We start from the raw sequence: 18,091 nt of genomic DNA, 5'->3' as shown, positions 1-18,091 counted from the left end.
CCTGGTTACCGTGCAGGAGGGCGGGCTGCAGAACTCACCAGCTAATGATGGACAGAGTGGGTATCAATCAGTCAGTCAGTCAGTCAGTCAGTCAGTCAGTCAGTCAGTCAGTCAGTCAGTCAGTCAGTCAGTCAGTCAGTCAGTCAGTCAGTCAGTCAGTCAGTCTGTCAGTCTGTCTGTCTGTCTGTCTGTCTGTCTGTCTGTCTGTCTGTTTGTCTGTCTGTCTGTCTGTCTGTCTGTCTGTCTGTCTGTCTGTCTGTCTGTCTGTCTGTCTGTCTGGTTTTCTGACTTCAATATCTCAGTTTATAGTGATAGCTGTCTGACTGTCTGACTGACTGACCAACTGACTGACTGACTGACTGACTGACTGACTGACTGACTGACTGACTGACTGACCGACTGACTAGCTCAGTGTTTTTCAACCTTTTTTGAGCTACGGCACATTTTTGACACTAAAAAAATCCCACGGCACACCACCATCCCAAAATGAATAATTAACATGGAAAGAAGTATATAACTGGTGCACACGGTCAAATTTAGGCACTTTTATTAAATGGAGCGCATGAATATGAAACTTGTCACCATTTAGGCCTACAAAACAAAGAGCATTTAACACCTTTAATATAATAGCTGACAGGCACACGCAAAGCTCTTGTTCAACAGCTCTCAGTCTCTCTCTGTTTTTAGTTTTAATTGCAGTTAGGCTTGAGAAGCTGAGCTCGCAAAGACATGTTGTGGAAAAGGGAAGCAGAGTTGAAAGGTACTGTCTCAGTTCAATTAGTTCTTCTTGCTCCTGCAAAGTCATGTCCTTTCCGAAAAGAACAGATGAGCTGTATGGGTTCCTCACCCAGTCCAATGAGTCAGTGGAGGCTAAGAGGAAATAAAATCACATCTCCTCGAGGCTTTCCAAATGTTCCCCTATTGTCTCGTTCAACGCTGCATGTCCTTGACATTCTTGAGTGAGAGGTAACATGTCAAGCGATTTCTACTTGATTGCATATGATTGCATAGCCTACATGTTGGCTAAAAAAGTCAGTCATTCTCAAAATAATAATTATTATAATTTTAATATTATTACTGACATTTGACAATTTTCCACGGCACACCTGACAATCTCTCACGGTACACTAGTGTGCCGCGGAACACCGGTTGAAAACACTGGACTAGCTGACTGACTGACTGACTGACTGACTGACTACCCGTCTGGCTGATTCTGTTTCCTGGATTCAGTTCCCTTCAACGTGTCAGTGGAGGATCCACACAGGAAGTCAGTGACCATACTTGGGCTTCAGGAAAACCAGCAGTACACCTTTCATCTGAGCGCACTCACAAAGGAAGGCCCTGGTCCAGGAACCGCCATCACTGTCACCACCACCCAGAACTGTGAGTCCAGAAGCCCAGGGCAGGGGGTACAGGGTAGGGGGTACAGGGTAGGGGTACACGGTAGGGGGTACAGGGTAGGGAATACAGAGTAGGGAGTACAGGGTAGGGGGTACACGGTAGGGGGTACAGGGTAGGGGGTACAGGGTAGGGAATACAGGATAGGGGGTACAGGGTAGGGGGTACAGGGTAGGGGTACAGGGTAGGGAGTACAGGGTAGGGAATACAGGGTAGGGAATACAGGGTAGGGGGTACAGGGTAGGGAGTACAGGGTAGGGGGTACAGGGTAGGGAATACAGGGTAGGGGGTACAGGGTAGGGAGGACAGGGTAGGGGGTACAGGGTAGGGGGTACAGTGTAGGGAATACAGGGTAGGGGGTACAGGGTAGGGAGTACAGGGTAGGGGGTACAGGGTAGGGAATACAGGGTAGGGGGTACAGGGTAGGGAATACAGGGTAGGGGGTACAGGGTAGGGAATACAGGGTAGGGGGTACAGGGTAGGGAGTACAGGGTAGGGAATACAGGGTAGGGGGTACAGGGTAGGGAATACAGGGTAGGGAATACAGGGTAGGGAGGACAGGGTAGGGGGTACAGGGTAGGGGGTACAGGGTAGGGAATACAGGGTAGGGGGTACAGGGTAGGGAATACAGGGTAGGGGGTACAGGGTAGGGAGTACAGGGTAGGGGGTACAGGGTAGGGAATACAGGGTAGGGGGTACAGGGTAGGGAATACAGGGTAGGGGGTACAGGGTAGGGAGTACAGGGTAGGGGGTACAGGGTAGGGGGTACAGGGTAGGGGGTACAGGGTAGGGAATACAGGGTAGGGGGTACAGGGTAGGGGGTACAGGGTAGGGAATACAGGGTAGGGGGTACAGGGTAGGGAATACAGGGTAGGGAGTACAGGGTAGGGGGTACAGGGTAGGGGGTACAGGGTAGGGGGTACAGGGTAGGGAATACAGGGTAGGGGGTACAGGGTAGGGAATACAGGGTAGGGGGTACAGGGTAGGGAGTACAGGGTAGGGAATACAGGGTAGGGGGTACAGGGTAGGGAGTACAGGGTAGGGAATACAGGGTAGGGAGTACAGGGTAGGGAATACAGGGTAGGGGGTACAGGGTAGGGAATACAGGGTAGGGGGTACAGGGTAGGGAGTACAGGGTAGGGAATACAGGGTAGGGAGTACAGGGTAGGGAATACAGGGTAGGGAATACAGGGTAGGGGGTACAGGGTAGGGAGTACAGGGTAGGGCAGTGTTTTTCAACCTTTTTTGAGCTACGGCACATTTTTGACATTAAAAAAATCCCACGGCACACCACCATCCCAAAATGAATAATTAACATGGAAAGAAGTATATAACTGGTGCACACGGTCAAATTTAGGCACTTTTATTAAATGGAGCGCATGAATATGAAACTTGTCACCATTTAGGCCTACAAAACAAAGAGCATTTAACACTTTTAATATAATAGCTGACAGGCACACGCGAAGCTCTTGTTCAACAGCTCTCAGTCTCTCTCTGTTTTTAGTCTTAATTGCAGTTAGGCTTGAGAAGCTGAGCTCGCAAAGACATGTTGTGGAAAAGGGAAGCAGAGTTGAAAGGTACTGTCTCAGTTCAACTAGTTCTTCTTGCTCCTGCAAAGTCATGTCCTTTCCGAAAAGAACAGATGAGCTGTATGGGTTCCTCACCCAGTCCAATGAGTCAGTGGAGGCTAAGAGGAAATAAAATCACATCTCCTCGAGGCTTTCCAAATGTTCCCCTATTGTCTCGTTCAACGCTGCATGTCCTTGACATTCTTGAGTGAGAGGTAACATGTCAAGCGATTTCTACTTGATTGCATATGATTGCATAGCCTACATGTCAGCTAAAAAAGTCAGTCATTCTCAAAATAATAATTATTATAATTTTAATATTATTACTGACATTTGACAATTTTCCACGGCACACCTGACAATCTCTCACGGTACACTAGTGTGCCGCGGAACACCGGTTGAAAAACACTGGGGTAGGGGGTACAGGGTAGGGAATACAGGGTAGGGGGTACAGGGTAGGGAGTACAGGGTAGGGGGTTACTGTATGGATCACAGCCTGAAGACATTCACACCTTGATCTGATTCACACCATAGCCGACGGACAGTCCGCACATCATGTAAAACCAAGGTGCATGAGTAGCAAAATATACATACAATAGGTGCTTAAGAGGGAGGATCCTGGTAGGACTTGTTGAAGAGGTGAGTTTGGAGCCTGCGGTGAAAGACGGGTTTTCCCCGCGTTGTGATTGGTGTCCCTGTTCCCCGGCAGACCCTGTTCTCCTGGCTAAGATCCTGATCCCAGTGCTGCTGCTGCTGCTGGCCTGTACCCTCCTGCTCTGGCAGCAGAAGAACAGGCCAGTCACTCTCTCACCTCATCCATTCACTATCACCTCATCCACTCACTCTCTCACCTCATCCACTCACTATCACCTCATCCACTCACTATCACCTCATCCATTCACTATCACCTCATCCACTCACTCTCTCACCTCATCCACTCCCTCTCTCCTCATCCACTCACTATCACCTCATCCACTCACTCTCTCACCTCATCCACTCACTATTACCTCACCCACTCATTCTCTCACCTTATCCACTCACTCTCTCACCTCATCCACTCACTCTCTCACCTCATCCTTTTACCTCATCCTCTCACTCTCTCACCTCATCCACTCTCTCTCACCTCATCCACTCACCTCATCTACTCACTCTCTCACCTCATCCTCTCACTCTCACCTCATCCACTCATTCTCTCACCTCATCCACTCACTCTCTCACCTCATCCACTCACTATCACCTCATCCACTCACTCTTGCCTCATCCACTATCACCTCATCCACTCACTCACTCACCTCATCCATTCACTCTCACCTCATCCACTCACTCTCACCTCATGCACTTACTCTCACTCTCACCCACTCACTCTCACCTCATCCATGCACTCATCCACTCACTCTCACCTCATCCACTCACTCTCACCTCATCCTCTCACCTCATCCATTCACTCTCACCTCATCCACTCACTCTCACCTCATGCACTGCACTTTTCTCATTCATTAGTCCTCTTTAAGAACAAGCAAACAGCCATGACTCCTGACTGCACACAAAATGTACCATTACAATACCTACACATACGTAGCACACATTTGATACCGATGTGTAGATGTGGATTCTCTGTGTAACTGTCTGTGCCTCCTCCTTCCTCTGACTTCTCCCCAGGCTGAAGAACGGTATCATCCAGATGTTTGGCATCTCAGCTGGCTTCAATATTAAAACCATCCAGCTGGACAGCCACCTGCGTGAGGTGCAGTCCAGTCCAGAACATGAATATCCTACCCTAACCCTGACCCAAACCCTGGGCCGTCCTCCTCTGAGTCTGGGATTTCTTGGCTTTGGTGTAAAGTTCTAGAAGGATCTGTGTGTAACATACCACAAATAATCTGAAATTATAATCTCACTAGTCTAGTTATCCCTCCTTAACCTCTTAATCTCCCACTGTAGAGGCTGCGTATTACGCCAACTGACTGGAACTATATATCATTCACACTCTCTCTTTCCTCCGTTCTCTCCTCCCCTCTCTGCAGATGTCCGAGCGTCTGGGGGCTCTGAGGGTTGAGGAGTGTGTTTGCTGTGACGTGGAGATCGTCGACCTCAGAGCCAGCGTGATGGAGGGGAGCACTCTGCTCCTCCCCCGGCTCCTCCAGCCCTCCTCCTCCCTCCTCCCCTCCCAGCAGCTGCTTGGTGACTACTGTCCCCAGACAAGCAAGGAGCTCTGGGATAGGCCGGCTTGCCAGCGAATGACCAGCCTGACCAATCACAGCTACCTTCCCACGTTGGGGGTGGAGCTTCGGGAAACCGAGTCGCAACCAAGCAGCCCCACGTATATTGATCATGTGACATTCTGTGAGAGTACTGATTGGCCAGAGCTCAGGTTAGGTGCCTCTCTGGAGCTCAGCAGTGGCTACTGCTCATACGAGGCCTCCATTTAGAGAAACCAGATGGGTCAGGGATGCTGTGATGTAATAATGTACATATACATGTTGTTATGGACATGTAGGTCATCTTTCAGGTCCCCGGTGGCGCCTCTGTCCCCCTTCGCCGTCTTTTTTTCTCTCTCTGTAGTTCTACCACGTCTCATCTTGGTGTTGTGTTGTCATTGGTCGGTCTGCACATCACTCATCACTACCCTCCACCATCCCTCGTCAGAAGAGGATCTGCCACCGGTAAAAGCCCTGCAGCTTGGCCACTCACAGTCCACCTGCCGTTGTGTTTGTTAAAACATTTGTGTCAGTAGTATTACTGTTAATACTAAACCGAGGGCTTCTATGGAGAAGGTGTAAACAAGTTTTAGAACAAAATTGTATTTGTTCGATTGTCAATTTGGAACACAAAGTTCTAAAACTGGCCAGATTCCACGTGAGACGGCATTCTAAAACTAGTCTCGTCATGACTGTTGTATGTCAACCTAGCTTTGGGGTGTGTATGGGAACTGTAAATGCAGCAGCCAACAATTTACAGCAGCCTTTTATACAGGGGCTCAGGGGACCAATGCAAATGCTGCTTTTGTTCATATATTCACAAAGAACCCTGTGTATGTTATGTTATGAACCCTGTGTATATGTTATGTTATGAACCCTGTATATATGTTATGTTATGAACCCTGTGTATATGTTATGTTATGAACCCTGTATATATGTTATGTTATGAACCCTGTATGTTATCAGGGACGTGCTGGGACAAAAAACGGCCCTGGAGTCTGACCCAGCCGCCTGATTTCAATTTGCCGACGGGGGGGGGGGGGGGGTTGCTCGTGATTTGTCGACGCCTGATGCCACCTGGCGGCATCACCGGCGGCCGTTCTGTGATTCTCCAGAACCTACAGATGGCCAGCACGGCCCTGTATGTTATAATGCAAATGAATAATTCCTGTTGTATCTTGAGGGGTCTGTTTTAATTATTCTCTAATTAAAAAGTCGAAGTAAAAAAAAAAAAACTAGTTCTTTCTGTTGTAAAAGTAATATGAGTCAGTTTATTGTGAAGAGCAGTGAAACAGTAGCCAACACATCCTGAGGAGGGCGCCAAAGAGATGCTGTACTTTACAACCTGGGTCTCAGGGTGGCCATCAGAGCATTCTCTATCTCTCACACACACACACGGACGGGCACACACACACACAAGCTGATAACATATACACCAGCATCATATCAATTAAAATATAGCATAAAACAACGCAATAACAGTGTCAGCAGGTCTGTAATCCTCTCAGATCTCCAGCAGCCCCAGTGACAGGTGCTCGCTACTGCACAGCTGAGCAGAGATCTCCACCCATTCACCCTTTCATCACACCTCATTCACCCTTTCATCACACCTCATTCACCCTTTCATCACATCTCATTCACCATGTCATCATACCTCATTCACCATGTCATCATACCTCCTTCACCATGTCATCCTACCTCATTCCAGAGCATTGAATGACTGCATGAAAAACAAAGTGGCTACATCAAAATATAGAAAAAAAGTGTGCACACAGACAGACAGGCACAGACCCACACACACAGATAGACGCACACACACACACACACACACACTTTCACCCAGTGGGCTGGGTAGCGGGATGGAGAGGACAGAGGTCTGGCCTGCCTCTTCCTCCCCTCAGCAGCGCAGAGTTCAAGGACAGAAACAGACGTCCGCGACCTGCGCCAAACACAACAACGTACACACATTACACACACACACACACACACACACACATACATACATAACAATGTACACACATTTCACATTACACGCACACACAATAGTGTACAAACTGTGTACAAACACATTACACACAGGCACATACACAACAGTGTACACACTTCACATTACAGTGCAGCTACGCCTCAGACTACAGATTGGAGTCAAAATACACGCACGCACGCACGCACGCACGCACGCACGCACACACACACACACGCAGTGTCCGTTAAAATGATATCCACATATCCTGGGAGGGCAGGGGGGGGTAGCTGAATCCTATCTAGAAGGGACGTGGAGGGAACGCTGTGTTCCCCAGAGAGAGTCTCCAGAGCGGAACCTCCCTGCTCCCGGGCCCCAGCCAGTCCGTCCTCTCAGCACTGATCCGCGGTACCGAGGTCCACCGGTTCTGAACAGCAGGACGGCAGCTCTTCTTGGCCCTCGGCGGTCCAGGGAACCCAGCCCCCGGTGGGTCTAGGAACCCGGGGGTCTGTCAGCACACAGTGATCCTCTGTTGGGAAACTTCCCAGCTTCCTACTTTTCTTCCTGCGCGTGTGTGTGTGTGTGTGTGTGTGTGTGTGTGTGAGAGAGAGAGAGAGAGAGAGAGAGAGAGAGAGAGAGAGAGAAAGAGAGAAAGAGAGAAAGAGAGAAAATACTGTTGGTTTATGGTCAAGGGAGAAAAACTGGTACTCACACAACTGAAAATAGGTTGAGGGGTTAACATGAATCACTCACACACCACAAATTCAGCACGAGGGAATATATACGTATATCCTAGGGCTGCACAATTAATCGTGAATTAATCAAAATCGCGATTATGACCTCCGCAAATAACTAATCGCAAAAGGCCGCAATTAATGTGATTAATAATTTTGCTTTGAATTGAGTGTGCTAGGACTACACGGGCGAATCACAGGCGCTTATGCTGTCTGACCAATCACATGCGTTCCCGCTGAGTGAGCTGTGCGCAGCAATTTCACTGAGAAGACAGATAGCAGTAGGTCAAGACAAGTGTCACAAGAGTACCTTCAGCCGTGAGTAGTGGAAAAAAAGAGCGAAAACGAGATCAGTGAGTTAGTAGCAAGAAAGGGATTGTCTATATATATATATCTTAAATATTAATCGCAATTATTAATCGCAATTACCATTTTGAAGCAAATAATCTCAATTATAATCTTTTGTCATAATCGTGCAGCCCTAGTATATCCTTTGTGCTGAATCTGAGGTGAGTGAGTGTATGACGTTGATTCTACTGGGTGTGAGCCCTTCGGTGTTCAGCTGCAGAATTGTGGCAGCTGAACGCCAGCCCGGGTGGTGGCCCTCAGTTGACAGACTTTGCTTCGCTTACGGTGGTTAATCGCAGCTACTGACGGGGAGGGCACCACGAGAAGGTGTCTGCCTCGCCCTTCGAGTGTGGCGCTGAGGAACAAACCGCAGACCACGTCATCCGGGACTGTCCGATATATCGGATACCCAACGGAATGCGTGGCCTGACGGTTGTGGATGACGAAATGGTGACATAGCTCCTGGAGGTGTGCCCGGATATATAGCCCGGGTGACCCCCTCACCCAGGCTCGGGGTGGTAAAAAGATAGCCCCTCGGCCCCGAGCCTGGGGGGAGAGGATATAACATCTAACCCACACGACGAAGAAGTGAGTACGGAGTATATCGACGGATTAATGATTTGGCATTTGTATTTCATTTTTATTTTGAGTGAACTATCCCTTTACCTGTCACACCAGTCAGTGGTTCCAGCTGTGGTTCAAAGTTCAGACAAACGAGCTGACAACGTAGGTATCACATGACATCTGGGACTAGATACCCAGCGGTCCTCTTTAGTGAGCGATATGATCGAGCAGGACCAGAGCAGTGGGCCCATCACAATCTCATCAAGTTAGCAGGAGGCCTGGATAACGGAGGAGGAACGCGGAGCGGGCGGGGGGTTTCCAGATCGGTACCTCTTGGGCGGCGAGACCATGCACCTCCATAGGAAGCTGTAGAGCAGCAGCAGGAAGCCGATGAACACCGCCGCCGCTATGGCGCCTGGGAAGACGGTAGAATATTAACAAGTCAGGCGTAAAGCTAGGAAGGTAGAATAGAATATTAACGTCAAGTGTAGAGTCAGGAACTACAGTACAGTCCACTCTGTATGCCGCACACACTCACTCACTCACACTCACAACGTGTGACCAAATGAACAGACTTCACACTCAAAATGTGTCAGAGTAATAATATCTCTATTCACTCGAACCACAAACATGCAGCGTGCTTTATTACGCCGGGCCAGTCCAACCACATGCCTCAGGGAGGAGAGCAGACCCAACTGGTCTTTATGGGAACATGAGAGGCTGTTGGCCCATGGAGCAGACATACCGCTCTATCCGCTGGGCCACAGGCTGTAGCTCAGGAGGTAGAGCAGGTCGTCCAATGATCATAGGGTTGAATCCCGGCTCCCTCCTGATCCACTTGTCCTTGGGGCAAGACACTGAACCCCAAATTGCTCCCAATGAGCAGATTGGTGCCTTGCATGGCAGCTGCCGCCATTGGTGTGTGAATGTGTGTGTGAATGGGTGAATGAGGCCATTGTAAAGCGCTTTGGATACAAGTGCAATATAAGTGCAGTCCATTTACCATTTAGTGCACCTCTTTACGGACCTGAGGGGCTGTTGGCTGTTCAGGAATTTACATCCAAACACCTTAAACCTTTGTCCTCTCACTCCTTTTGTAATTCATCACCTCCCCCAAATATTCACATAGCTGTGCTAACATACAAAATGGCTTCCAGAAGGCCATCTGTCTACAATAGAATAACCATCCTTTGTCCCCAATTGCCGCCCTTTTTCTCATGTCACATGTCTGTACTCTTGGCCACGCCTGCCATTTCATATGATGTACAATGCAGTAGCCAATCACATCCTGGAAGGACCTTACCTGTGGTTTGACTGCATATAAGCCACAGCAGAAGACCAAACGGGCACTTCGCTGACTAAACCACCCTTGTTGCGTTTTCAGGAAGTCCTTGCGCTCGTATGCTTTTCACAATAAACCAGACTTAACCTTTTGAACGAATCTTGGTAAATCCTTTTGACTAGATCAGTTATTTTACTATCACAGTTGGCGACTCGGGACGGGATCGACTGCCGTGAGGTTCGCCTGGAGTGGAACCGAAGGACGCAGACGTGCGGAGCGGTAGCCGCTCTGGAACTTCTCTCTTTGCGTCTATGCGCATTGGTTCGGAGAGGTCCGCCGTTGGTTCCACTCGGCTAAACTCACGGTACGTTGAAAAACGAATCCTTTTATGCTTGTTATTTGCCTTGGTTTTGGTTCAGATTGTGTTGGTCTAGATTATTGAAAACAGAAACCCCGGCGTGGGTATTTTTTAAGTAAGTAACTATCTAAGGAGTTGTGAACAGCAATAGATATATTTATATATTGTATTGTCCTTTGATTTCGTCCTTGTTTCGTTACGAGGGTATATGCCGTTCAGAAGAAGTGTGAGTTTTGGTCTCGTGAATTTGTTCCCCTGTAGTTGATGTACAATTCAGGTTGTTTATCGGTTGCAGCTTAGAACGGGTTTTTGAGTTAATACGGCAAAGAGTTGGCACAGAACGTGTTTCCCTTTGGCCGGTCGCGGGTGGAATTAAAACCGCAGAGCCGTTGTATGTTTTCTCAACGAAGGTAGCTACGGGAGTGATTGGTGTTTCCAATCCGCGTTTCTTGGAGAAACGTTTTCCCCTTTGATCCCGGGTGTTTTGGTAAACCTAAACGGGGTTTAGCTTTGACCAAGTGGCTGGTGCAGCGGTTTGGTAGACCTGAACGGGGTTTGGCTTTGACCAAGTGGCTGGTGCAGCCGGGCATGCTTGTCGTAAACGTGGGCCCGTGTGTTCGTCGTCTGTTCGTCGTCTTTGGTCGTTCTTTGTTTTGCGTCCCCGTGTTAGTCTGCTGTTTTACTGTTGGAGTTTCGGCTCTGTCTTGTATGTGCACGGGGTTGTTAGTCTGCTTGTTTACTGTTTGAGTTTCGGCTCTGACTTGTATTGTTTGTTAAGCGCGCCATTGATCCAGGTAAAGTATTGTAAGTATTTTGTACACTCTTTAGACTGTTAAATTCGTAAACTGCTAGATTTCCAGTAGGCTAGCTGGTTGTCTGGGAGACGCAGGAAAACAACTACTACTCCGCTCTCCCGGTGATCCGCCATCGAGCCAGAGAACAAAGGACCAGTTGACTGGGTGAGTTATTTAGCGGTTTAATGTGTCTTTGTTTCTTTCGAAATTGTATTCCTTTGTTTATTTCCCGCCTGTGTTTAACTATACTTTTCACCGTTAGTTTTGAATTATAGGCTGTAGGGTATTGTGTTAATTATGAATACCAATACTAGTTCGCTGTCTGGGCCAGCTAAGATTGTTGCGCAAAGGTTTTGGGATGATGCTTGTGTGCAGTATTTGATCTGGGCGAAGCATTCTGATTTCCCCCTGTCCGGTACACTCAAGATTAGTGAGTTAGCGACTGTTAGGGCTCAGTTGCAGGCGTTTGAGATGACTAGGTTAGGAAGGGAGCCTGGAAATGCGATAGATTGGAATGCATTCAGGAAGTGGGAAATAGTCGCACACGAGTGTTTTTTCAAGTCAGAAAGACGCGTAGCTGAGGAAGTTAATCAGAGAGATGAATATTCAGAGTCCCTCCCCCCTCCTAGTCATTCCGTTTTGAACTCTATCACGCCGACTCGGCACTCAGAGCTCACACCTCTTTCCCGAACTATGTCTGTTTCACTCGCTGTTGTAGCTGCCGCCCCGCCTCCCAACTCTGTTTTTCCGTCTGCTCCCAACCAACAACGACCAGAGGGGCGACAGAGAAACAATATGAAGCGTTCTGGTAGGGTTAGGCGAGGAAAAAGGTATAATCGAAGTGAAGACAGAGACGTTTCATGTTTCCATTGTGGTCAGTATGGTCACTGGATGGCACAGTGTCACAGTTACCGCAAGATAAAAGAAATGGAGAATTCTCAGACCTGGGGTCCAGCGCCACCTGCTGGAGTTCCCTTGAACAACCCACAAGGTAGATTTTAACTAGCCAATATAGACCCATTTTTTAAAAGGTAAATAAACAGGACGAGACAGATGTAGCTGAGGACGTAAGGTTTGTACATGATAGTGGGGGGGATAGATAATGTTTGCCAGTGTCTTAACCTGAATACAGCATCTCCTAACCCAATTATATATTTTTAATGTTTATGTTAAATATCTCATGTTTATAGTTTGAGGCACATTCATCGGGCCTGAGTGTTTTTCCTGAGTGTTTTTACAGACAACTGTCGTTCCGGGAGTGATGGGTGAATGCCGAACCAGGAGACGGGCACAGGACCGGAGGTGGAGATGGGGGTTACCGGCCTGTTTCTCTACAGATGGGCGATCTGTGGTTCGTGGGATGCAGGGCCAACGCCATGTCACCGACTCACTGGGAGCGACAGATAAGTATGACATAGGGAAGAGACCATTTTGTCCTAAGCGGGCGGTGCCCAAATACTCTGTCCTCAAATGCAGAAGAGGGAAGTTTTAGATATACAAATTTTAGCTATACAAATGAAGCTTTGATGGATTTTTGATTAATTGATAATTGATGTTTTCTTAATTGTAAATGAAGCCAGTTCATTTTAGTGTCATTTTATTTGAGTGATGCATTTTTTTCCCCCACCTCTGTTTTATCCTGACTTCAGGAAATTTGTTTCTACCCTTAAGGGGTGTTATTTTGTTGAGACGAGAATGTGTTTATTTTATTTCATAAAATCGCGAGAGAATTTCTAGAGCCAAATCCAATTGCCTTGATCATGACTGGGGACTGGGCGTGTTAAAGTCATTCTAACACTGCCCCTGATGTCACTGTAGGCTACTGCAGAGCCTAGATACGAACCGACTGGCTCTAATGACACTTGAACAGACACCCTGTTTAAGTTTTCCTGACTGAATAACACAATTTTTCCCCAAAGCAGGAGCTTGCACTTAACCATGTTTCTGAGTATCTCCAACAGACTGCTGATAACCGTTCCTGACCAAAGAGGGGAACAGGGAGACCAGACCAGAGGACTCAGAGGGGAACAGGGAAACCAGACCAGAGGACTCTCCTTTTTTCTCTTCTGTTTTGTCTCTGTTGTCTCTCTCATCTGTGGATCCACAGACGGAGCACTTCATCAGCCTGTACTGGGGGAGCGGGAGCGCCGAGGTGGCCCTCCAGCAGCACGACCCGGGCCGGCCCTACGTGGAGCAGTACCGTGTGGACCGGGTTCAGTTCAAGAGCCTGTACGTGCTGCTGGCGCCCTGGCTGTGTGGGGTCCACACAAACACCGTGTCCCACCGCACCTTCACCCTGCTGGACCAGGACAGGGACTCCCTCTTCACCTTCCGAGAGCTCGCTGGCTGACCGCTCTATGTAGACCTGCCGAATGGGGAGACAAGAGACTACCAGGAGCAGATGAGCAGCCTGAGAACAGGCCAGAAAACATGGAAGAGAAGTAGATGTTGCGGGATGAACCTACCCGTCAAAGATGGAACAATCAGCACCAGGACATTCTGGCCTGTGTGGAATAGCTGTCAAAAGTAGCTGAGAGGACGGTCCATGCAGCCGAACCAGAGATCTCAAGAGCAATCGGAGAGTGACCTTGACAGTCACCGCCACACTGTCCTCTTCTCTGATGAGCAATCGGAGAGTGACCTTGACGGTCACCGCCACACTCTCCTCTCCTCTGATGAACAATCGGAGACTGACCTTGCCGGTCACCTCCTTCTCGTGGTTGTGGTATGACAACGTGGACAATCTCAACAGCAATGACTGCACCTCTAACCGCACACACTGGAACCTACATTAAACATTCAGAGACGCAAACATGGAAGCTATGATCCAGAGGAAATTACATGCGATTATTCAAAACAAGAGTGAATGAACTTTGAAATTATCTTGCAAAAATATCATATTTGTTTACAAGAGTTACAATGGTTGAAACATGAGTTGATAAATAAGTTTGGGTTTTTCCTCTAAATTGACCAAGAGGTTTTTTGCCCTTCTTACACTGGTAACCATTTCATCTTTTTGCCTTGTTCAAACTTTAAAATGAAGGTTTTTTTTGGTGAATGGTTGTCCACCTTTAGACTATAAATAGTATATAATCATGTCATCTTTTTTACCTTGTTTCCTGTCATATTTCTGAAACAAGGGGTTTTGGTGCGTGATTTTGCACGTGGAAAGAAAATAATCTATTTTTTTATTTTATTTTTTTTGCTCCACCTAGTGGAGAGATTATTTCCTTTCCACATGTATAGCATAGCTGAATGTTTAAACTTTGTGTTTGGATTTTATATTTTATTTTTGTGTACCTGTTCAGGCACAAATGGGGGATTGTTCAGGAATTTACATCCAAACACCTTAAACCTTTGTCCTCTCACTCCTTTTGTAATTCATCACCTCCCCCAAATATTCACATAGCTGTGCTAACATACAAAATGGCTTCCAGAAGGCCATCTGTCTACAATAGAATAACCATCCTTTGTCCCCAATTGCCGCCCTTTTTCTCATGTCACATGTCTGTACTCTTGGCCACGCCTGCCATTTCATATGATGTACAATGCAGTAGCCAATCACATCCTGGAAGGACCTTACCTGTGGTTTGACTGCATATAAGCCACAGCAGAAGACCAAACGGGCACTTCGCTGACTTAACCACCCTTGTTGCGTTTTCAGGAAGTCCTTGCGCTCGTATGCTTTTCACAATAAACCAGACTTAACCTTTTGAACGAATCTTGGTAAATCCTTTTGACTAGATCAGTTATTTTACTATCACATGGCCCATAGAGTCGACCTAACTGGTCTTTAGGATAAGTGAGAGGCTGTTGGCCCACGGAGCATCATATGTATGTCTGTCAGTCAGGACTGCTTGGCCACCCTCGTGTCACAGTCTGACTGACAATCACAGAGACCTAAGGAATGTCACGCCGGCTCCTAGACACCAAGCCCGGGCCGGCCTGTGACATGACACACTGGTTTGAGCAATCGTTTCTATTTTCCACCGAGGGGAAGGTTGAGAACGTTCCAAGTAAAAGTGGACAATCAGAGCTGGAGAGAGAGAGAGAGAGAGAGAGAGAGAGAGAGAGAGAGAGAGAGAGAGGGGGGGGGGGGGGGGTAGAGACTTTAGAACAGATTGTGACATCTTTATCTGTTTTGTTTATTCTAACTCAAAATCCAATGAGCCACAGACAGGCATGTGTAACAGCCAGGTACTGCATGTCAGAGGGGTTGGTGAGACGGGTGTGGGTGGAACAGGTATATGTGAGACAGGTATACACGTGAGATATGATACCTATTTAGCTGTTCTTGCACTTTGACTTAAGCACAAGATTAAGCTCTTAGTTGCTTATTTAGAAAGGAGATGCATTTGTGAGTACTGGCAAGTAGTAGTATACTTGACTACCTATCTTAAAAGTTCTAATATGAGTGAGTGAGACAGGTGAGGGTGAGACAGGTATACATGTGAGACAGCCAGGTATATTAGTATGTTAGAGGTGAGGGGGAGACAGCTATGTGAGACAAGTATACATGTGAGAGAGGCAGGTACAGTATATGAGTGAGACAGGTATGTGAGACAGGTATACATGTGAGACAGCCAGGTATGAGTGAGACAGGTATATGAGACAGGTATACATGTGAGACAGCCAGGTATGAGTGAGACAGGTATGTGAGACAGGTATACATGTGAGACAGCCAGGTATGAGTGAGACAGGTATGTGAGACAGGCATTCATGCTGAGACCGCCAGGTATGAGTGAGACAGGTATGTGAGACAGGTATACATGTGAGACAGCCAGATATGAGTGAGACAGGTATGTGAGACTGGTTCACCTGTGAGACAGCCAGGTATGTATATAAGTGAGACAGGTGAGGGTGAGACAGGTATACATGTGAGACTGCCAGATATACTAGTATGTTAGAGGTGAGGGTGAGACAGGTATGTGAGACAGGTATTCATGTTGAGACAGCCAGGTATGAGTGAGACAGTTATATGAGACAGGTATTCATGTTGAGACAGCCAGGTATGAGTGAGACAGGTATGTGAGACAGGTACACATGTGAGACAGCCAGGTATATGAGTGAGACAGGTATGTGAGACAGGTACACATGTGAGACAGCCAGGTATGAGTGAGACAGGTATATGAGACAGGTATTCAGTGAGACAGGTGAGAGGTATATGCGAGACAGGCGTGATGCTCACCAGGTATGATTCCGCTGCCTCTGGCGAGGGGCTCATCTATGTGGGCGGGGCGAGTGATCTCTGCGGACTCTGGGGAACAGTGAGTGTGTAGAGTAAGGCTTCATGGCTGAACCTGTGCTTGTATCATAGGCAGCACAGTAGCTGAGTACGTGTACTAGACAGCAAGGTAGCTGAGTACGTGTACTAGACAGCACGGTAGCTGAGTACGTGTACTAGACAGCATGGTAGCTGAGTACGTGTACTAGGCAGCACGGTAGCTGAGTATGTGTACTAAACAGCACAGTAGCTGAGTACGTGTACTAGACAGCACGGTAGCTGAGTACGTGTACTAGGCAGCACGGTAGCTGAGTATGTGTACTAGACAGCACGCTGAAGGCTTATTAGAGCAGCCGTACGGCTAGCCCGTCCGTCCTGACACCTGACTCACCAAGGCCCCGCTCCGCCGTGATGCTGAGGGCCCGGGGCGGCCCCGTCACTGCCTGCTGGAAACACGGCAAAACACACACGGTTATACTCCCGATGAAACGCGCATGGAGGCGCTCACACACACACACACGAGCAGCATGTGCACACACATTCTTACTCAATCACTCACTAACTCTCTCACTCACACACACACACACACACGTGCACACACACACACACAGAGTTTCTCAGTAAGATCAACCTGTCTGTGCATGCAGGGGTTCAACTTCTGTCACTACAGTCTACACAACATCGAGATATCAGGGAATGAGAGGGGGAGATACAGAGACATGGAGAGAGACAGAGAGAAAGAGAGAGTTAGTAAGAGAGAGAGAGAGAAAGAAACCACAAATGTAGAATGCTAGTTTCAGTACACACACAACACTTGAGGAACAATTGTAGTAGCCAATGACTGTTTGGACAAGATAAGGAAGTAAACAGTGTATTTTCCTCAAAACAAGTCGAGTCGCGAGCACAGTTGGGTTTCAGCGTGCACGGATCCAAAGGGGAATTGAGAGATCAGCGTTTTAAACTATTTTCAACAACTGCTTTGTTCATAAACTTTAAATATCATTGAAGCCTGTTGGTGCAGCTGCGCACACTCCTCCAAAAAACTCACAATAACAAAGAGCTGACCAGCCGATTTTCGGCAAGCATGTTTAGGCTACTTAACTTACACAACACACAGTCGGCTAAAATCGGGTTGTTTCCGAACCGCTCCCTCTTACTGTACCTCAGAGGTGTTTTGGCCGCCGGTCCGATTATTCACCTCACTCCACATTATTGCACACGGTTGTCCGGCTATTTGTGTTCGTCAGGTCCACTCATCCCCTCTTGTTCCCGTGTAACAGGCCTCGGGGTTCACCCACACATGTTATCCCACTCACTCAGCCGCTCTGAAGGTGATCTCGCATCAGCTGACCGATGAGAAGGCAGAGAGTTCGGAGCTGTGGTTGGCAGCCCGGGTATGTGTGGGTGTGTCTCACAATACTGTAGTCTGTATCAACATACAATTGTGTTATTAAAATATATATACAGTACGGTGCAAAAATCGTAGGCCTCCTAAGAAATCTGTTTAAAGCTATTTATCTGGACAGTAAGTGTTAATTTGTAACTTATTTATCTGGACAGTAAGTGTAAATATGTAACTTTAGATATTGGTCCCTAGATTGTGTACGACGAATTTCATACAGATTGGTGAAACTTGCTAGGAGTAGATTTTAGTATTTTA

The 18,091-nt window shown here is 47.6% G+C and overlaps 1 protein-coding gene across 4 annotated transcripts; it reads right to left on the bottom strand.

Moving 5' to 3' along the window:
* Positions 1–6,486: 6,486 nt before the first annotated feature.
* On the bottom strand, positions 6,487–17,733 carry LOC311310136 (uncharacterized protein). 4 transcript variants are annotated; one of them, XR_014630489.1, is made up of 6 exons: positions 17,594–17,671; positions 16,823–16,877; positions 16,396–16,464; positions 9,104–9,188; positions 6,819–7,691; positions 6,751–6,774 (listed from the first exon to the last, which is right to left on the bottom strand). XR_014630489.1 is itself a non-coding variant. In XM_084439558.1 (5 exons), exons 1-5 carry the CDS (start codon positions 17,639–17,641, stop codon positions 7,520–7,522), a joined length of 426 nt encoding a protein of 141 aa, XP_084295684.1. In that variant the 5' UTR covers positions 17,642–17,733; the 3' UTR covers positions 6,487–7,519. The 4 variants fall into 4 exon arrangements, 3 of the variants coding, with proteins under 3 accessions (XP_084295684.1, XP_084295683.1, XP_084295685.1); XM_084439558.1 differs by having other exon boundaries at positions 6,487–7,691; positions 16,823–16,874; positions 17,594–17,733; XM_084439557.1 differs by having other exon boundaries at positions 6,487–7,691.
* Between the last annotated feature and the right edge of the window lie 358 nt (positions 17,734–18,091).

Source organism: Borostomias antarcticus (genome assembly GCF_949987555.1).
Source record: "Borostomias antarcticus genome assembly, chromosome: 6".
NCBI classification, from domain to species: domain Eukaryota; kingdom Metazoa; phylum Chordata; class Actinopteri; order Stomiiformes; family Stomiidae; genus Borostomias; species Borostomias antarcticus.
The sequence above is the reverse complement of the archived record's forward strand: the minus strand, read 5'-3'. Positions and strand labels throughout refer to the sequence as shown.